The sequence below is a fragment of the Tursiops truncatus genome, chromosome X, assembly GCF_011762595.2.
Source record: "Tursiops truncatus isolate mTurTru1 chromosome X, mTurTru1.mat.Y, whole genome shotgun sequence".
Lineage (NCBI taxonomy): Eukaryota > Metazoa > Chordata > Mammalia > Artiodactyla > Delphinidae > Tursiops > Tursiops truncatus.
This window is the reverse complement of record NC_047055.1, coordinates 90,855,724-90,877,624: the sequence shown is the minus strand read 5'-3', so window position 1 is coordinate 90,877,624 and position 21,901 is coordinate 90,855,724. Positions and strand designations below refer to the sequence as shown.

The 21,901-nt window shown below is 44.1% G+C and overlaps 1 protein-coding gene across 2 annotated transcripts in view; it reads right to left on the bottom strand.

The window, feature by feature from the left end:
• MAOB (monoamine oxidase B) overlaps positions 1–19,841 on the bottom strand; it is a 111,145-nt gene extending 91,304 nt beyond the window's left edge. Inside the window, exon 1 of one of the 2 annotated variants that reach the window (XM_019943583.2) lies at positions 19,670–19,841. In XM_019943583.2, coding sequence (XP_019799142.1) covers positions 19,670–19,715 — 46 coding nt within the window. In that variant the 5' untranslated portion in view covers positions 19,716–19,841. Of the gene's footprint in view, positions 1–6,552; positions 6,584–19,669 lie in introns of those variants that run through there. The other variant, XM_019943582.3, reaches the window with a different exon arrangement.
• Positions 19,842–21,901: the final 2,060 nt, after the last annotated feature.

Below are 21,901 nucleotides of genomic sequence, written 5' to 3'. Positions count from 1 at the left end.
AAATAGTTACTAACCCATCATAATAACTACATTAAAGTAACTCAGAAAAGAGGGATAACACAGAGGGGTCCAAATGAAATTTAAAACCCAAAGTTCTAAATTTGGTTCTCAAAGAAAGGCTTAATTAGCCAATCAATATTTACTGTGAACTTACTAGGTGCAAGCACTGTGCTAGGTGGTGAAAAAGACAGAGCGTCTGCACTCCTGGAGTTTATCCCAGGGAGGGCAGGAAAGGTATAAAACAAGGTGCCACAGAGAGGAAGAACTGGGGGTGCAGTGTAGTTTGCGGGAAAAGCTATCAGATAAGGAGACCCTCCCCCTAAAAAGTAAGTTTTAAAATAAACTCTGAAAGATGATCAAGAGTCACCAAAGTCGTAGGTAGGAAGGAGGAAAACGGAGCAGGACCCCATGGTCCATGACCCCCATGTCCTTGACCTGCCTTTTGTCTGTGGAAAAACTTTAGCCAAAGAATAAGTTTAATCAGAGAAGTGAGAAAATGCAGAAACAAAGGAAAACAGTCCAACAAGACTAACTAATAATAGTTTAGTTATTAAAAATAGTCAAGGACCTTTAAGTTCCTCCTCAAGGGCTATAGATAATATTCAGAGCCATATTTTTTGAGCTGTCTTATAGATACCAAACCCCCAACAGGTGGAAGAAGTTAACCACATGATGACCAGACTGGAGCCATGACATAAGCAGCCACAATTCTGAGAGCTGGCCTCAAAGATATATGAACAAACCGACCTTGGAACTAAAGACTAACTGTACTTAAAACAATCAAGACCACACTGGTCAGACCACCGCATGACCAATTTCAAGATGACTGTCAGAGCTGACTGTGCTGTTTCTGCATGTGGCCCCCTCCCTCGGCTTATAAAAGTTCTTGCCCCCTGATTGTCAGTGGTGGGGGAGTCGGCCTTTGGACAGGACTCTGCCCTTCCCTCCCACCCCTGCTTGCCGGCCTCCGACATAAAGCAAACTTTCCTTTCCACCAACCTTACCTCTTTACTGGCTTTCGAGAGGTGAGCAGCCAGACCCCACTTTCAGTAACAGTAGGAGAGCTAGGAAGAGATCCACATGAAGAGCAAGTGCAAAGGCCAGAGACCATAGAGAACATGGTAGATTATTTGAGAAGTTGAAGGTGGGCCAGTGTGGCTACACAGTGAACAGAAGAAGTCATGGGAGATTGGGCTTCCATTGTAGGGAGGGCTCAGGTCTGCAGTGTGTTTGGGCCACAGTCATCATTTCGGACTTGATCTTGGGTTTAATGGAAGGTTGCTAAAGGGTCTGAAGCACACAAGTAACCTCATGAGATTTATATTTTAGAAAGATGATCCTTCCAGGAGAAAAGTCTGGAAGGATACGTGCCAGGCTGTTAACACAAGTCACCTCAGAAGGGTTGGGATGGGATAAAGGCCGATGGGTAGTTAGCTTTTGTCTTTGAACAACTTTGTTTACATCACTTCTGACAATAAATTTTTGTAACTTAGAAACATCAAATTTGTGCTTTCCCCACTAAAAACAAATTATTCTTCCTTTAGTGTAAGAAAGGACTGGATGGATGAACCTTGAGGACATTATGCCAAGTGAAAGAAGACAGACACAAAAGGACAGATAGTGTATGATTCCACTTATATGAAGTTCCCGAGTAGTCAAATTCATAGAGGCAGGAAGTAGTATGGAGGTTACCAGGGGTTGAGCGGAGAGAGGAATGGGGACAGAGTTTCAATTTAGGTTGATGACAAAATTCTGGAGATGGATGGTGGTGACGGCTGCACAACAATATAGATGTACTTACTGCTACTGAATTGTACACTTAAAATGGTAAATTTTACGTTACATATATATTTTTTCACAGTAAAAAAAGGAAAAAGAAAAAGAGTGGACTGGAGAAGGGCTGGACCAAATGACGGGACCTAAACGAGCAGACTCAGAACTATAGCGGTCCCACGTGTGGAACCCCAGGTCTGGAGGGACACGGAGACGGTGAGGTGGACAGATCCAAGCTATATTTTGCAACTAGGACTTTAGGAATAAGAAAAGAAGAAAGTATCTAATATCCAAAAGCAGACCCTGAAACAAGGAGTTGGATGCCACTAGTTTATTTGGGAGGTGACCTAAAAGAAGCCCCGGTAGGACTCTGGGGAGATGAAACAAGGAAGGGAAGGTAGGCAGTAAAGACACAGCATCTAGCAGGCTGTTATTGTGGGCAACTGGGGCTTGATCCCACTCGAGACCTCTGGGAGACTGTGCAGAACATACCTTAGTGATTCCAACTAAGAGGGGATTGGTTGATCATGTCAGTCTTAGGAAGACGGCTGTTCCTGGGGGCATTAACCCCGCCCCACTGCTGGCCTGTCCTGAGTGGAAGCCCTTATGGGTTCCAGTGGCCAGAGAAAGCCCTCAGGCATAGACTTGCAGCACTCAGTAGCCGTAGGTCCCTGTATATGGGAATGGGTGCCGAGGGGAGATGGCGGGACCCCTCCAATGTCTGCTACCGGTGTCAAGGGTCTTGACTTGAAAACTGGTCTGAAGGTGATTCTGTTTCCCAAAACAGGGAACACTGGAGGTGAAGCGTGTAGGTGCTGGCACAGGAGGCTGAAGGAGCAGCTAGAGAAAGAGGAGGGAAGCATGAAACGGTGGGATCATGGGAGTGATGAGAAGTGATGGTTTAAAATGCCTGGTTAACACATAGCACGAGAAGCTGAAAAATCTTAGTGGGAATTCTTCTAGAAAACAGTATTAGTTAAATAACAGGTTATAGGACCCAAACACCCTTATACTGTGCTGTACCACAAGGCTCAGATGCCAGACAGAGGAAACAATACTCAACCAGACAAGTAACAGTGTGAGAGAAATAAAAGCTTTCAATGTGTTTCCACGCTCCATCTATTTCTGACTTTCCGCTTCATGTAAAATTGTACAAATCAATATACTGCACATACCACCTTATAGGAAGGATATATTTGTGGAGGGAAAAAACCCCTAATATTGCCTTTCTTATATGTACGGAATTATATGTAACCAAGGTCCTTTAGAAATACCAGGCAGATACTGTATTTTTGTTACTATATTTTGCACGTGTTCTTCACACAGATGCAAAGGTTTTAGTGGCAAGATTGAATAAGCTCTCACTTTACAAATTACTTGTAACTTGAAAAATGCAGGCATCACTTTTCATTGTCATTGAGGTCTTCATCCAATGTATTTAAAAAATATTGAATAATAATGCCAAGAATTTATATATAGAATGCATGATTTGAAGAGTGGTTTAAATTCTAATTGCTCATACTTTTAAAAACCCCTATTTTTCTATGAAAAAGTATTCAAATATCTTAACACACACATATATTCATTGGAAATTTACAATTCACTAATGCTTTGAATTTTAGAGATTGGTTTTAAACTTGCTCTCATGCAATCTTTAAACCTATAAATTCCTGTCAAAGGAATTCATCTATGGGAAAGGAAGCCATATTTTAAAAATATCTGTTTACTGAAATACACCTTTTAAAAGAACACAGGAGAAAAAAAATGCTCTCTCATTTCCATCAGCTTCTCATAGTATTCTGTTCACAAATAAAATCCAGAAATAAAGCAAGCATAAGCCCCAGATGATTTTTCTTTTGCACATAAAATGTCTTTGCCTCGCCTACCTTGCAGTCAGCTCAACCTCTTTGTACTTTTCCGCATTTCTCAGACCTGTCCACTGGAAGCGCAATATTGTGGACCAGCAGACTGATTTATCTACAGAAAACTCATTTCCCTCTGGACATATTCTTCACGAAATCAGAGAGAAAGGAACAAAGGGAGAAAAGCAGATCACAGGCAGTGTATTTTGGATGTTCTGCCTTTTATCGACTAGGGCGACCCATGTGATTTCCTTTCAGATTGTGGCCGTTCCCGCATGCAACCCGATTTCTGACGACAGAAAAGGCATTTGTGATGTTCTCCATACCCCTCCTAAGCCCAGAAGTATCACACCATCTATGAGTAAGACTAAAAAAGGTAACAGAGGACACAACACCTGGAAACCCAAACCAAAGTTATCTTAGCATCTATTCTAACTTGGTCCAAGGGTGATCTCTTGAAAGGTACATGGAGGTTTCTTTCATTGAAAAGGGACATTTTTGTGCATGCATCAACAATAAACAGGCACAAGAAATGTAATTTAACGTGATTCCTTGTGTGTGCGCGCCTGTGTTAAACTGGAACTGTCTCCTGATTGTTCATTCCTAGCACCTGGCACGTAGAAGGCCCTCAATGTTTTCTCAATCAAAGGCTAGCAGCAGATGGACAGAAAGATTGGCATGCTGCCAGACAAGATTTCTCAGTAGATAGTAAACAGAAGAGGCTGAATCACAGGATTAAAAACTAGCCCACAATTTCCTTTTACAGACATTTCCATAAGTAATGTGCTTCATCTTTTTCCATCAGAGAACAGAATCCTCAAAGTGTCAATGTCATCATAATACTAACAGTCTAGCTCTATAATCTTTGGTTTGGCGGGGCATGGGAAGGACCGGCTCTCTCTCTCTCCTCTCTCTGTTTTGCCGTGGAATGTGACAATGTGTTGTTCCTATTGGACTTTATGTAATGCTGAATTATACATAGCCCTTGCCTTTTTCCATGCTTTTCCAATCATCTTCAAATAAGTAAGCTCGTAGGGAAAGTCTTTCTTTGTCTCCCTGTTGCTCTGCGCTGCCAGTCCTTGGGCACCTTGCTTTGGGTCCCCTCCCTATCCCACACACAAGTCAGCATTTGAGGGGTTATCCTTTCAGTGATGTGCGTGCAGTTTGAACAAAGACCTCTGCTTAGAATCTTCAGAACCCAAAGCACAGGATTCCTGCCTTTCTCAATCCAGCAGATGGGACTTCCCTAAATTTAGACTTAAGTCATCCCTAAACTTGGACTTAATGAATAGCTGTGTCCTCTGCCCAGTTGTAAAACCAAGAGCAGATTACTATTTTTTTTAAAAGGCATTCATTTTTCTGGCCTTTAAATTGTTTGGTGAATCACACAGAGAATACTATCTCTGGACATGGTGATTCAAAATGTTGCAACTCATTTAAATGCTATTAATGGTCATTTCCAAGAAATACAGTCAAAAGGTTACCTGTCCAAACTCTACAGCACCCTCCCTTGCAATCACGATCGTCTATCCTTCTAGTTCACTCGTTCAAATCCATCTCACATGAATGTCCTTTAACCCAAGACCCTCGATCTATGAACCTTTCCACTCAAATCCTACCAACAGCTCCCTCACAGCCTCACTTTCTCTCTTCTCCTTCTGGGATTCCATCATCCATTTCTAGAATCACTTTCAGTATCTACAATTCCCTATAAGAAATCCTACAGGAAGCTGCATGAAATGGTTGTAGTATTAGGGGAAGAACAGAGGTTGACACCAACAGCACCATTTTGCCAATAACCCAGAATCTGAGCTGGATCCAAAATGGTAGCCTGGGAGAGATGGATGGCTCCTGACCCGAATCGTCTTCACAGACTAGGGGTGTCTGCTTCATAATTTATGCCTTGGCTGCACTGCCACAAATTTCTCCAATAAAGAAAGACATCCACATCTGTAGCAAGTCCAGATCAGAGCCTATGAATCTCACCTGTAAATCAGCACACAGAGTGGTGAGAGAAGAATTGAATTCCCCAGAGCTTGTATGGGCCAGTGTAGTGGTCAGCCTCCACCATCCACCCCTGTTCCAGGGACTCTCAGGACACCTAAGAGAGATTATCCAGAACTGATGAGGCTTACCACCCTCCCCGGCCCTGTTAGCATCTTGCATCCTGGAAAGGGCCAAATCCTTTAATGGCCTCCACCTCCAACTGACTGAAGCTTCGTGGTTAGAACATCTTGTGATGTGCAGAACAAAAATGCTGTTCAATTATTGTCTGACTAAATTAGGGTCTGTGGCAAGAAGCTTCTGAACCTGATTTGCATATAGAAGCTTTATCAGGGTTCAACACGGGTAAAAATGTAAGTGAAGCAGGATTGGACAGAGGAAGAAGTTGAACTGAAATGCAGTCACAACATAGGCCTCAGTCAATCCTACAGGGGGCTCCACAGCTGAGATGGCCAGGGGCAAGGCAAGGGGGCCAGGCCTCTATATCCCCACATCTGTTGCAGGAAGTCAGCTCCCCCCAGTCAAGGGCAATTTCCAGAGAGGGACTCAGCTGTGAACAAAGCAGCAGCCAACACTCTCAGCAGGTGGGGGAATAACTGTCCTAAAGGGGGCTTGGGCAGCCCACTACAGCATCCACTACACTGCCATTTTAAGGCCAACGGCAAGAAGAACAAACCTGAAATTTCAATGCCATGCGTATATTAGAATGTAGATTTAAATTTCAACCACTTAACGCTATATTTTATGGCAGAATATTTGAATTGGCTAATTATTTCTCTAATAAATCCTATCACCAAGTCTTCCTTTGGGTCCTCTGAGGCCCTGAGGTGAGATGCCATCCTCCTCTCCTCTGTGTCATCAGAACCAGATGAACTTATCTTTCTTAGCACACACCACCCCTCAGAGAATTCACCTGTATGTGGCTGCATGCACCTCCCTCTGCTTGGTGTACCCTTCAAAGATGGAAACATGGATTACCCATCTGCATATTCCCACGCCTAGCCCAATGCTTCGTAAATAAGGCACTTGATAAGGGTTTATTGAATGAATGAATCAATCAACGAATGGGCAAACCTGACTTCTTTTTCTCCCCTGCAGAAACAACAAAATAAGAAAACATGTTTGATGAAATGAGGATAACTCATTTGAGTGTATGCCTTTACGTGTGCTTATCATCAGTACTTAACAAGGGCTGTTTCTCTTTAACTGGCATAGCATAAAAGGGCTATTCTGAAAACAATCAACTGTATCTTATAGGACTCCTAAATAAACCAAAATCTATCATAGGATTTGAATGCAAACTAGAGAGGAAATTAAAATGTAAAACATGAAACAGCTGGTTGATCGGCTTTTACAATAGACTGTGGACCAAGGCTATATTCATGTCTTATCTAGACGGGTAAAAATAATCATAGAAAATGGTTTGCTACAGGACTATCCTTTTTTCTTTTCTGCACTGAAACGCAACAGAATTATCTAATTAATGATCTCAAACTTCTAGAAGCACAGGATAATGGTATTCAAAAAATTATAAAGCGCTATAAAAATATATAAAGACCTAGTAAATCATGGTAGGCATAGAGCATTAATTGCAAAAGTGGTTTGCCTGCATGTCGTAGAGAGCAAGAATTACTTGCCACCACTGAAATTTTACAAGACTAAAGATCATTTACAAAACCTAGCACATACAATTTCATTAAATTACAACACTGAGCTGGTGAAGAATGATGGTTTTCTCTGTGCTGTGTCAGAGAGGGAAAAATACTGGTTTCCTAGTGAAGTAACTAAGAAGCCCATTATTAAAATTCCACCTTAAACTGATGAAACTTTCTTGGAGTGACAATTTTGTAATCATTACTAAATGCCTTAAAAGGATTCCCAACACTTATTTCTAGGAATTTCCTAAAGAAATAATCAGAGTTATGCACAAAGGTTTGGGTATAAGGATATTCATAATAGCTTTGTTTAAAATAGCAGAAATTTGGAAACAACACAAATGTTCAGCAATAGAAGATTGGTAAATAAATATAATCAGATGAAATAATATAAAGTTATCAAGATCGTATAGAAGAAGAGCATTTAAGACATGGTTAAACATTCATAATATGTTATTTATTTAAAAAGAACTACCAGCGAGTGCAGTAAATACAGTAGATGGTTTGCAAAAAGAAAATATAGGTGACAATAGTAACAGTGGCTGTTTTGTGTGTAGGGGGGGAATCAATTATAGATGATTTTCATTTTCTTTCTGTCTCTTTCTGTAACTTACAGATTTTCACAATAAATATATATTATTTCTGCAATTCACCTTATTAAAAAAATGTTCCCACATCTCCAAAAAAATTCCTTAAGCTGTAAATAACCGAGAAGGAATGTGATTTCATCTTTCATTTACATCAGTGGCCTTTCGTCCTAAAAATTTTCGAGGGAACTTTGGTTATTAATTTGATTATTAATTCTTCACTTTACCCTAAGTTATCTGAAAGGGAGCCGTGTTGGATAACAAAACTTTTCCAAAGAGCGTGTTGCTTCAACTGGAAAATAACCCAAAGAAGGGAGATAGAATTAAACATAATTATAAAGAAACAATTTAAGACAGAAACACAACTGGGATCACAGGAATAAAAAGTAGCTCCAATTCCAAAAGATGAGGTCAGGATTCCAAATTCACTATAAAAGAATCATTGGAAATGTCTGCAAGGTAAACGAAAAGGGGGGATTATTTAGGCTGGAAGGAGAGCAAATAAAACTAAGGACCTAGAAGGACACCTTCACTGTTGTGGAATTCTGATAAATGTTGATGATGATGATGAGTCCAGAGTGAAAAATGGCCCAGGTAAGGGATGAGATGACATGAGATCAAGAGTGTAAACTTCTGACATGAAGTTGAAATTAACTAGAACATGACATTTAAGATGCCATTAAAAGGAGACTATGGTAACATAACTAACATTTGAAAGGCCAAAACTACCTGAACTTGCTTTCTGATTTTGCCCTCTCTCTCACAAAACAACAAGTTTCAATGACAGCTTTTATGTTACAAAACAGGATGAACTATTCAGTTTGTGTTTGAGATTGCCCAAGATGTGTGTTTGTCATTTAGTAAGCTGGGTCACAACCCTTAGGAAGAAAACCTCTTTGATCTTATTTTTTAAAAAAAGGAAATTTAAAAATACAGTCAAGTCCTTCCATTTCAATTATAAAACTTCAGGGGGGAAATACTATTTTTTGTGATACTTCTTTTCTGGGCATGTTCTCAGCAAAATAGAAAAAAGGAGAGTGTACCATTGAAATACTTCTTTCCATTCTTGTCTCCCCTCCCTTTCTCCTGCAACCTTCCTTGAGCTTCAGGATAACTCAATCCATTATACACAGCTGATCACCTCTCAACCTATTCCTGAATTACTACCCATCTTTTGGCTGCCCTGGCTCTAGGGTTGCCCTCTTTCACCTATCAGGCACACAACTGCCCATCTTATCTTTATAGTAAAAATGGTCAATGCTTTCTTCTTTCCAACCACAGAAAAACGTAACCAACTCACTTTGCTTTTCCTTGCTTGATACTGCCCTCCTCCTTCTAACTTTATTACCCATTATCTCCCCATCCTACTAGTCTAGACTTGCCTCTATATTATTCCTCCCATCTTTAAAGCCTCTCTCTTCTCTACCGACCCCAAACCTTAACTGTTCTTCAGGAACTGTTCAAATTCCACTCCTTTAAGGAGAACTTCTCCAACTCCTGGGGTCTTCAGTGATTTCCTCTATCTAACTTAGTTCTTGGGTCCCCCAGTACAGAACTCAATTATTATTATTATCATTTTGACCACGCCGCGTGGCATGTGGAATCTTAGTTCTCGGACCAGGCATCGAACACGCCCCCCCCTGCAGTGGAAGCACGGAGTCTTAACCACTGAACCGCTGGGGAAGGCCCCAGAACTCAATTATTTATTATTTCTAGTCTTTTCTTATTGCCTATATGTGCTGCTCTTGTGTCTCCAATTGCATTTTAAGTTTTCTGAGGGTAGGAACTTGGTTTTCTGTAGTGCCTTTGTTTACTGAGTTAACCGAGGAGACTGAAGATGGACCCATTTTGTGAACTTGAAATCCCAGACCAGGGATTGAACCTGTGCCCCCTGAAGTGGAAGCACGGAGTCCTAACCACTGGACCACCAGGGAATTCCCTAGAGCAAACATTTTTTTAGCTCAGGAGGAATTTATGGGATTTGGATGGTCAAAGTCAGGAAAGAATTTTATACCATTCTCAAGGGAAATAATGACTTTTATTCAGAAACAGTCCTAAAACGCTAAGCCCAACAAATTTGGGGCCTTTGCCAAATGGTAATGCTGCATTTTTCACCTCAGCAAACTTCCAAAGTATTCTGTTATGGGGACAAGAACACTCATTCTGAACAGGGCCTCTCAATTTGGCTCACTTTTTGGACTTACAAGTGCATTTGATCTTGTACGTTTCCAGGATCCCCCTCAGTTAAGTACTGCCTGCTGACTTTTGTAAAAACAGCAGGTTTAATATTGATTGAGCATTCCAGAAGTTAGCCCCAGGACCATCACTCCACTTAATGAGTGAAAATCTGGAGGCTGTGGAAGTAGGTTACTAACCCAAGCTATATAGTTAGGGACACAGGTAGGATTTGAACCCAAGTCTTAGGCTCCCAGAGTCCTTGCATTTAACTTCTGTGTTATCCTGCTTCCTCCAGGAAATGAAAGGTTAGGTCCATTCTTTCAACAGATTTCTTGTTGTAAGGCTTACCTTCTCTGGGTCCAAAGCCTGAGAAGACCCACGATCCTGATCAAGGGATTCTATCAATTTCTGGGGGCTAGGGTGAGCTGGGTTCTTTGCTAAACACCAGAGATAGGGAGATACATTGTACAAAGTCCCTGATTTTGAGCAGCCTATGATCAAGTGAGGGTTCACAGATGCTTAAACAGGTAATTTACATTAAACATGGTAAATGATATCCAGTAATAGACATACACATGGAACACTGCTAAGACTATAAGTATAATGGCCATCAAATCCAAAGATGAAACAAAAGTTAGTGGGAGTTCTGATACAGTCACATGCTATTGTACACATTTCATTTGTCCCAGGTGCTGACTTGACATCTACCATTATACTATGACCTTGTCACCTGTAATAATTCAATACTCACTAATTTTAAATATTATTAAACTGCAGAAGTTCTACTTCAGTGTCCATCAGTCAAGTGCATATGCATATATAGTTTGAATCTTGACAGGAATAAAGAAATGTATGAACATTAGAATTTGGTGATAGCAACATTTGTTGTCATTACTGATATCTGGAGAAATACTTGACACGGGAACATTATACTGACTTTACCATGTCCATAGAACATGAAAAGGCTACTGAGGCCCAAAATATTAGAGAAATAAGTTAGAAGCTAAATTATCTCTTCAAGTTCATAGGATAAATTTGAGTCAGAGGCCACCTGCGTATTTACTGTCAAAAATGCAGAAATCATCAAAACAGCTGATTTTCTTTCTCTTTTTTTTGCCCTATCAGTTGCATTTAAAAGCAGATTTTTAAATGGCTCTGAAGAACCTAGGGGCAGGACAGGAATGATGATGCAGATGTAGAGAATGGACTTGAGGACACGGGGAAGGGGAAGGGCAAGCTGGGACAAAGTGAGAGAGTGGCATGGACATATATACACTACCAAATGTAAAATAGATAGCCAGTAGGAAGCAGCCACATAGCACAGGGAGATCAGCTCGCTGCTTTGTGACCACCTAGAGGGGTGGGATAGGGAGGGTGGGAGGGAGACGCAAGAGGGAAGAGATATGGGGATATATGTATAGCTGATTCACTTTGTTATACAGCAGAAACTAACACACCTCTGTAAAACGATTATACGCCAATAAAGATGTTTAAAAACAAGCAGATTTCTTTTTCAGTGATAATCCATATATCTGGGTATATTCTTTCTTTCTTTTTTCTCATAACCATTTTTAAAATTTTTAATTTGTTATTTATTTATTTTCGTCTGCATTGGGTCTTCGTTGCTGCACACGCACTTTCTCTAGTTGTGGTGAGTGGGGGCTCCTCTTCGCTGCGGTGCACGGGCTTCTTATTGTGGTGGCTTCTCTTGTTGAGGAGCACGGGCTCTAGGCACGTGGGCTCAGTAGTTGTGGCTCGCAGGCTCCAGAGCACAAGCTCAGTAGTTGTGGCGCATGGGCTTAGTTGCTCCGCGGCATGTGGGATATTCCCGGACCAAGGATCAAACCTATGTCCCCTGCATTGGCAGGCGGATTCTTAACCACTGTGCCACCAGGGAAGCCCTCTCTTAACCATTTTTTAATTGAAGTCTAGTTAATATACAATGTTATGTTAGTTTCAGGTGTACAGCAAAGTGATTCATATATATATATATGTATATATATACACATATATATATTCTTTTTCAGATTCTTTTGCATTATAGGTTATTATAAGATATTGAATATAGTTCCCGGTGCTATACAGCAGGTCTTTGTTGGTTATCTATTTTATATATAGTAGTGTGTATATGTTAATCCCAAACTACTAATTTCTCTCTTCCCCACCGCTAACCCCTTTGGTAACCATAAGTTTGTTTTCTATGTCTGTGAGTCTATTTCTGTTTTGTAAATAAGTTCATTTGTATCATTTTTTAGATTCCACATATAAGTGATGTCATATGATATTTGTCTTTGTCTGACTTCACTTAGTATGATAATCTCTAGGTCCATCCATGTTGCTGCAAATGGCATTTTCATTCTTTTTTATGGCTGAATAAGATATATATATATATATATATATATATATATATATATATATATATCTCACACCTTTATCCATTCATCTGTTGATGGACATTTAGGTTGCTTCCATGTCTCGGCTATTGTAAATAGTGCTGCTATGAACATTGGGGTGCATGTATCTTTTCAAATTAGTGTTTTCTCTGGATATACGCCCAGGAGTGGGATTGCTGGATCATATGGTAACTCTGTTTTTAGTTTTTTAAGGAACCTCCATACTGTTCTCCATAGTGGCTGTACCAATTTACATTCCTATCAACAGTGTCTCCATACCCTCTCCAGCATTAATTGTCTGTAGACTCTTTAATGATGGACATTCTAACTGGTGTGAGGTCAACTACTCATTGTAGTTTTGATTTGCATTTCTCTAATAATCAGCGGTATTGAGCATCTTTTCATGTGCCTGTTGGCCATCTGTATGTCTTCTCTGGAGAAATGTCTATTTAGGTCTTCTGCCCATTTTTGGATTGGGTTGTTTGTTTTTTTAATATTAAGCTGTATGAGCTGTTAAACCAGCTGACTTTCAAACTTTGATGCCATACATATCAGTTGTATTACTCAGTGTGTATGTCTTTTCCATTGTTCCAGCGTGAACAAATTGTATCAAAACAAATTCTAAGTTATTGTTACAGAGGAAATGGCTGCTCTGATGATGGGCAAAGGTTAAGAGGCTGGAACTAACTGCTCCTGCAGTGACATTTTCTCTGGGAGCAGAAGAAATCAGCCGTGGTAGAGCATAGAGGTTAAGAGCATGGCGTTAATTGTGATTTCACCACTAACCAGCTGTGCCACCTTAAGCAAAGTTGGTAACCTTTCCATGCCTTAGTTTTCTCATCTAGAAAGTAGGGATAATGCTTCAAAAAGCAGTTTAAAGGGTTAAAAGAGAAAATGCATGTGAAGTGCTTGGAATGGGGCTTGGCATCTGGCAAGCACACAGTAGACCTTGGCTATTATTGTTAATCAGGCTGACAACATGGCCACTAACCACTAATGGATCTGAAATGGCAGTGTGCCAGTCGACCCCACTGTCAAACCTTGGGTTGAGGGGATGGCTAGTGGCTGTGCATGTACACACCCTAACACACACACACACACACACACACACACACACACACACACTCTCATGGAATATTATCTTGTCACAGGGATGCTGCTTCGCAGCCCTACTTTCTTGGCTTGTATGTGATTTACGAACTCAGACGATATACGAAAGTCAGCAGCTAAACTGAAAGAAAAATCTTAAACTCCAATTATTTTTAATATATATTTAAGAGATAAACATGTCAGAAATTCTAAACACAGAACACATTTCTACGCGAAGATTTCGAATTCATTTGGTGCTCAGCAGATGTTAATACTAGGATCACCTCACTGTTACTCAATTTAGCATATAGACAACACGCAAAATGCTGGCTCTTTTATTATTATTAAATAATTAATATTATTAAAGACATAAACAATAGTCCCATTTACTATTGCTTATAATTAAGACAGGAGTCGGGTGGCTGAAAATGAGGACCAGGACAGAATCGGAATAACAGCCAGGCTGGGGTAGTGATGAGATACAGATCTAGTGCTTTTAAAATGTCTTCTGAAGAGGAACACAGTGGGTTTAGTGGCTCTGAAGCCCAAGGTAAGCCTGAGCTCTTCAGGCTCCGCACCAGAGGGAATGAAGGGATGGGGGTGGGGCAGGATGAGGCCGGAACCATGCCTGCGTATATACCTTGCATCCTGTTGCCACCTTATAAATGCCTCACAGCAAGAAAAATGACTGGTTAGTAAAGAGGGAGATGTGATTACACAGAGGTGCCTGCCTCTGCTCCCACAGATTAAAAAACCCTAGGAGCTAAAAAAGATGTCTTTTTCAAAAGGTACAAGCTGACACCATAATGACCGCTGTGTACAGTCCTTCATGTGCATTCTTTCTCATCCTAGCAACAACCTCTCTGCCAATAAAGGCATTAGGAGTCTCATTTTAAAGATAAGGCAGCTGGGGGCTTCCCTCATGGTGCACTGGTTAAGAATCCGCCTGCCAATGCAGGGGACACAGGTTCGAGCCCTGGTCCGGGAAGATCCCACATGCCGTGGAGCAACTAAGCCCGTGTGCCACAACTACTGAGCCTGTGCTCTAGAGCCCACGAGCCACAACTACTGAGCCCGTGTGCCGCAACTACTGAAGCCTGTGCACCTAGAGCCCATGCTCCGAAACAAGAGAAGCCACCGAGATGAGAAGCCCACGCACCACAACGAAGAGTAGCCCCTGCTCGCCGCAACTAGAGAAAGCCCGCCCACAACAACAAAGGCCCAACGCAGCCAAAAATAAATAAATAAAATAAATTAAAAAAAATAAAGATAAGGCAGCTGAAGAGCAGAGAGGTGAGGGAAATTTTAAGGTGACACAATAGGTAAGTGTAGGAAGTGGGATTCATAACAAGTCTGTTTGATGTCTGATGTATGCTGCTTAAACATTGCCATACTGCTTCTCTGTATCCTGTCCTTGACCAGGATATACAAATTTCCAAGCACTTCTACCCGATTACTATTTTTTAGAACATTCAGGTGGGTCATAGGAGTCCAGGGAAGTTCTCCATCTTTCTTCATCAAAGGTGAGGTGGGGCTTTTGCCACTAACATACAGGCCACGTCTGCCTATTGCGTCCCTCAACTCATGATCCTTCGTGAGCCCTCTCTGACGCCCCCGCCCAGGCCACTCCTGCCAACCAGCAACAAGCTGGCCCTCCTGGCCGCGCAGATCACCTCCCAAGTGTTGGTTACCACTTGGAAAGCTGGCTCTGATTCCTCCAGACTCTTAGCCAAGTGCCTGCCACCCTCACATGACCAGATCTCCTCTCTCAAGCCTGGGGGGAAAAAAAAGTTCTCCTTTCTGCTTCAAGTTTCCCTTTTTAGCTTTTATTTTGAGGGTTGAGCAAGAGCCATTCCAGAATTGCAAAAGATAGTTTCCATGGTTCTACCAAACCGAACTTTAAAACCAAGACTCGGAACAGAAACCACATGCTGCTGTCCAGCCCCATGGAAATGCCATTTACTCTGCCAAGTCTCCAGAGATGAGCTGCTCCTCGGGCGAAAGAGATTTCAGGAGGCGTGCATTTATATACCACACACATTTCCAAAAACAAAAAGCTGTTCTATAGTTGCCTTGGAATTTTTCAAACACTAAAAAAGAAAGTTACATATTAACCAGCTGTACCCCCAGTACACCTGTTTATCCCAAAGGGAGTGATTAAAATTTGCTGACAGCTTTGCAAACTATCAGAGAATGACCAGAATGACCAGAATGTCCCAAGTTTAATAATTAACAAAGTTAAAAAAACAGAGTCTAATTCAGACTCTTTTATTTTTTTTAATTTTTATTTATTTATTTTTTTGCGGTACGCGGGCCTCTCACCGTTGTGGCCTCTCCCGTTGCAGAGCACAGGCTCCGGATGTGCAGGCTCAGCGGCCATGGCTCACGGGCCAAGCCCCTCCGCAGCACGTGGGATCTTCCCGGACCGGGGCACAAACCCGTGTCCCCTGCATCGGCAGGCGGACTCTCAACCACTGTGCCACCAGAGAAGCCCCTAATTCAGACTCTTTTAAACCACTGTGTCAGTCACCGACTAATCCCCAAATTCTGATTTTACCACTTTTCCCATTCTCAATATGATTTGGCAGGACATGCAAAAGGATTGGTAGTGAATGGATGTGAATATCAGATCCAATCAACTGCTGCTTTGTTGGTGTAAAGTTAAAGTTCATTAATTCAACTCATTTTGAGTGCTAACTGGGCCAGGCAGAGCTCTGGAGCTGGGGTTAGAGGTTCTCAGGGAGAAAAAGAAACACCTCCCCGGGCTCCAGAGGCTTACAGCCTAGTGGAGAAAGATATTGAACAAGAAATGACATTAATATATGAACAATGAAAAACTCATGGAAAAGAACAAGATGGCAGAGGAAAATTAAACAAAGGCATCTAATCCCATTTAGAGGGATTTGGGAAGGCTGCCCCGGGGAAATGACATCTGAGCTAAGATCTGAGGTTAACTAAGTGTTTTTCAGTTTCTCAGTTTCCTATCTCTCTCATCAAATTATAAAGAATGACTGTAGGGCTTCCCTGGTGGCTCAGTGGTTAAGAATCCACCTGCCAATGCAGGGGACAAGGGTTCAATCCCTGGTCCAAGGAGATCCCACATGTTGCGGAGTAACTAAGCCTGTGCGCCACGACTACTGAGGCCGCGTGCCACAACTACTGAAGCCCGTGTGCCTAGAGCCTGTGCTCCACAACAAGAGAAGCCACTGCAATGAGAAGCCCGCGCACTGCAACAAAGAGTAGCCCAGCTCCCTGCAACTAGGGAAAGCCTGCGCGCAGCAATGAAGACCCAACGCAGCCAAAAATAAATAAATAAATAAATTAGTTTTTAAAAAAGATTATTATTATAAAAGAAAAAAGAATGACTGCAATATCTTCCTCCCAGTGGAGGAGGGAAGCACGTCCTTGTCCAGTTCTGTCCCAGGCATCCTCTCTTCTCTTTCTGCTCTTGGTTTGGGTCATTTCATGGACTTAAGTGGCTTCAACTAAAATGTCTCTGTCACACAACTCTGTCAGCCCAACTTGTTCCTTGCACTTCCAGCTGCTAGACATCTCTCCCTGGGAGTTCACCCAGCACCTCCAACTCTAGATGTCGCATCTTTCCCCCAAGCCTGCTCTTCTTTTTGCATCACCATATTCCTGTCACTTGACACATGCCACTCTGTGAATGAAAAATCATCAGTGGCTGTTCACTGACCTCAGAAGGAACTAAATCTTTGTGGGATGACATACAAGGCTCCCAACCCACCTTCGTAGCCTGGTCTCTCACAAGTCCCCCCAACACTCCACACTGAAGTTCTTATGTTTCCTAAGCATGAGAACATCTCACATATTTGTGATTTTATATAAGCTGCTCTTTAGCTTCAAATACTTTCTTCATCTAGTCTCCTGGTGAATTCCTATCCATTCCTTAAGATCGACTTCAAGTGTCACCTCCTCTGTGAAGTCTGCCCAGATATTCTCAGGCAGAGTTGGACACGCACTTTGCCTAGAACTTCCTGCTACTAAGGCATCTATCATAGGTCATTAGTTTTACTTGTTCATGACTCTGCCTTCTGCCTCAGCGTGTGACTACCCCAGGGGCAATGGCTCTGCCTAATTCACCTTTCATTCCCTTTGGGATAAGATGTGGGACAGGAAGCAAATGTTCCTTGAATGAATGGATAATGAATTAATGAGTGGACCCCTCTTGTGACACCTGCCGCTTTCTACCTTGTATTGTCTTTGCCTGGATACCTCACCTCCCTTCCTGAATGGACAAATCTTCCAGGACGAGAACAATGTGACCCATTTTTGCATCCTCTACCGCAGCTGGCCCTAATGCCTACTGTTTGAATAAATGAGCAAAACTCTTGCAAGACCTTGTGTCATACATATGTCAGACTTTGCAAAGCCATTTTCACACACATTGCTTCACTCACCTTTCACAAGAACCTTGTAACCTAGCTATGACTAGTTGGTGTTATCCTCATGTAGAACAATGCCTATTCTATGTAAGGTTCTTGAGAAAAGGCAGATCTACTCACCAGTCCCTTGTTTGGAGAGTTTGGGGGTCAGAGTAGAGATTCATCACTGTTGGAAAAAATAGCTAAAACCTTATCTATCTTTCCTATACGAGTCTAACATGAATAATTTGAGTGAGCTTGAAGGTTTGGAGTATGAATCAGAAAGGCCAAAATAAGAGGGAAAACAGAAGAATCTGAACCCGTTAGACATAGTTTGGGCAAGAAAAGGACTTTGGGGACCTAGAAAGAGAGGCTTCAGCTTCCCTAAGATGGGGCGCTGTGCAAGGCAGCGTGGAGGCGCACCTAGCGATATTTTCTGAAACACCTAGGTAGATATGATTTTGAGTCCAAGTTCTTCTAGGAGAGAAGATGTCAAAAATACTGAAAGACAATGGCATCTATATAGGCTTAGCCTACCGCAGCATGCTGTTGTGCTTATGTACCTGTGTACCTGCAGCTCCGGCCACAGAGCCTGGCATGGGTGAGCTCAGGAGGAACCGGGCAGACAGAAGTGGTAACCCCTGAGATCTGACTCAAAGGTGAGGTAGGCTGGAGTGGAAGAGCAGCACCCAACGTCCAACACCTTGGTTTCTTCACCTGGCACAAGGGAGTCAGAGCACCTCTGCCCTGCCCGCCCCACAGGGAACAAGGTGGAGCCCCGCTCCTGAGATCTGGTTAGGGCACATTTTAGCCAACACGTTCACGGGTTGCGGAGGTGTCCTAATTACGGCTCAAGCACCAGGAGGTCCTGCGGGTTCGGCCAAAGCATCGCCAGGGGTCTGTTAGCCAGGCCGTTTTGGATGCATTGCTTAGTTCCACTGACTCCATCCCATAGGATCCGCCTGACCCTCCTGAGAGGGTGGGTTCCCCCACTGACCCCATCCCTCTTCTGGCTTCTGTTTTTTTGGGGGCCCTGCTGTGTGCACGGCCCCTCTCCCTGCTTCTCCCCCCGTGTCTAAGAGGGTAGTTTCTGTCCCCATCCCTGTTGGGCTTCTTGGCCACCGCCACTGAGTGGGGGGAGGAGGGAATGAGAGGAGAAGAGGCACTTGACAAGAAGGCCCTGCAGCCCCAGGCAGACACAAGGCAATCGTGGAACCACAAAGAATCAGGGTGAGGAGGGTCGTTGGTAATCGACTGCCCCAGGGTCCAATCCTTTCTGAACTGGGAGCTGTTCAAGGTCGTTTTCCTGGTTCCAGGATAAGAACACGCAGTGGTGCACGCGTGCTCCAAGTAAGGATGTAGAGTGCCCAGGTCAGGCTGCAACAAAGTGACTGACCTTTATGCCACCCCCTAGTAAGGCTCTGTCCCCTGCCCATTTTCTTCCCCCGCGATTTGAAAATTCCAGCTAGCTCAGGCTTGGCAGCTGTCCGGGGGAAAGTTCAAAGTCCAGCCCCAGACCTTCAACACATTTCCAGCCCTCGGCTTCTGTCCAGGGGCGCACCAAATCCTTCCCCCGAGGGAGGATTCCGTGTGCGCGCTCGGGACCCTCTAGATCCCCTCGGGCGCACGGAGGGTCTAGGGGCTCCTGGCGGCACCCCGCCCCACTGCCGCCCTGCGTGCCTCCCTGGGCGGCCACTTGTCGGAGCCCGGGAGGAGGAAGGAGGGCGCGCAGCCGCCACTGACCTGAGATGCCGCCCCCCACCACGACCACGTCGCATTTGCTGCTCATGTTGCTCGTCCCTCTCCGGGCCACCTCGGTGCCAGCTGCTCCGGTGTCTGGAACGCGGCCCCCGCCCGCTGCGCTGCCCCCGCGCACCAGCGCCTCAGCCGAGCGGCTATATTGCCGGCCGAGGGCGTCGGGTCGCGGAGCCCCGCCCGCCCGCCCGCCTACGCGCCGGCCTGGTTGGAGCGCACCGCCCCCGACCCCGCCCGGAGCTCCGCCGCTCAAACCTGGGGAGGGCGGACGCCGGAGCAGAGAGGTCACTTAGGGCCTCCAAGAGTCCATGCCCGGAACCACCACCCTTTGGCCTTCTGCGCTGCACGGTATTTTCCCATCAGCATCCCTGGTGCGCTGTTCAGCTTGGGGGCTGGGAGGATGGCAGATTGGGTGTCTTCCTCCAGCACCCCAGTGACTCCCTGGAAAGGAGCAGTAGAGGGAATAGCAAACAGTAAATGAGGGCTTTTCTGGTACCAGGCACCGTACTAAGCATTTTACATGCGTAATTCCCAGTTAAACCTTACAACAGCCCATTTTACAGATGAGGTAAGTGAGATAAAGTAGTTAGCGAGGGGCAAAGGCAAGATAAAAAGCCAGAAATAATGCTTTTCTAAAAAGCCAGGAAGATTCCAAGACCCACCTTGATCTACCACACAGTATTGCCATTACCTTGGCATATGCTTGAGTGGGATTGCCAACCCCTCTCACCTGCTTCCGAATACCCACTCCTTTCCCCACTCTCCCTGCCCTTATGCCCACGGTGAACTCAAGCAGGTTCTTCCCTAGTATTGCAAATGCAACACCTAAAGTTTATCTTAAAAAGTCTCATGTTTGCAAGTGATCAAAACAGCCAGCTGCTCCTTGAGCAACCCAGTGTGTCCCTTTGTGGGAGCTGCCGAGGCAGGAAGCCAGGAAATTGGTGGTGTCAGGGTGAGGCCTTGGATGGTCAGGGCAGCATTCAGAGGCCTCCCTGAATCAGCAAGGGGAGTTAGTTATGGCCCTGGGACATGGGCCTGGGCTTTGCCAAACGTAGGATGATTCAACGAGATGACAGATGTTTAAGCTGAGGCAGCTCTAAGTAATACAGAGGTGTACTTCTTCATACCACCCGGAAAGCCACCTCTGAGAACCAAAAGCAGAAAGAAGCAGTGTAGTGTGGCTTTTTCAAGAAATAACTGTGAAGTGCTTCTGTTCAGAATAGGGAAGCTGTGGGCCTGGTGGGGGCCTGGCTCCAGGTCTGGTGAATTGATGAAGCCTGAAGTACACCTCTATCTCATCCCACCCCAGTCCATGTATCCACTTGCTGCCAAAGAATTCTGAGCTCTTGCTGCCCTCAGGCTAGAAGAGGGTTTGGGCATGTCTGTGACTAAGAAGTCACTGGTGGCAGAGAAAGTCTTGGTCCAGCTCTAAGCTGAATTCTGGAAACTTCCATCTCTCACGCTTTGGTGTAAAACAGTTCTTGTGTTTGAATGTTGAGCCCACATCCCCACTGCCTCACCCAGCAGGCAGCCTGTGCTGGCCTCCTCCTTGTCAAGTCTTACTCATCCACTTCCATCCACAGGTCCCTGAAGTTGTGGGCTCCTTAGCTGTGGACGCTCTGTCCCCTTACCTAGCCTGCAAGAGAATCACACATCCAGGAGGGTGGGACGGGATGCGTGGAAAGGATGCTTGTGAGATCTGCTTGGAATGTCCTTTGCTTGGTTCCAGCAATGCAAAGTCAGCCAGAGGCCTGGGCATATAAAACTTTGAGTCCAATGAAGGTTGACTATCCTTTCTCGATATTCAACGGGCAGCAAGGCCAGGAGAGGAACTGCAGTTCCATGGTGTTTACGGAGAAAACTCACTGGCAAACAGCATTTTCCCCAGACAAAAGTAATCAGTTACGTTGTGCTCTACGAGGCCAAAAATGGCTTGAACTCAAGCCTTGGTTGTGGAGGGAACAGGAGCCTTTAGAGACACATCTGGGCAGTTGTCCAGGCCTGTTCAGGGTCCTCAGCCTCCTAGGTGGGGTAACTGCCAAGGTCCATCTTCTCCCCTGGCATCATGCGGCAAAATGAAGCCTCTAAAAGCAGTGTTTCCTTTTTGTTTTTTTGCGGTACGCGGGCCTCTCACTGTTGTGGCCTCTCCCGCCGCGGAGCACAGGCTCCGGACGCGCAGGCTCTGGACGCGCAGGCTCAGCGGCCACAGCATGTGGGATC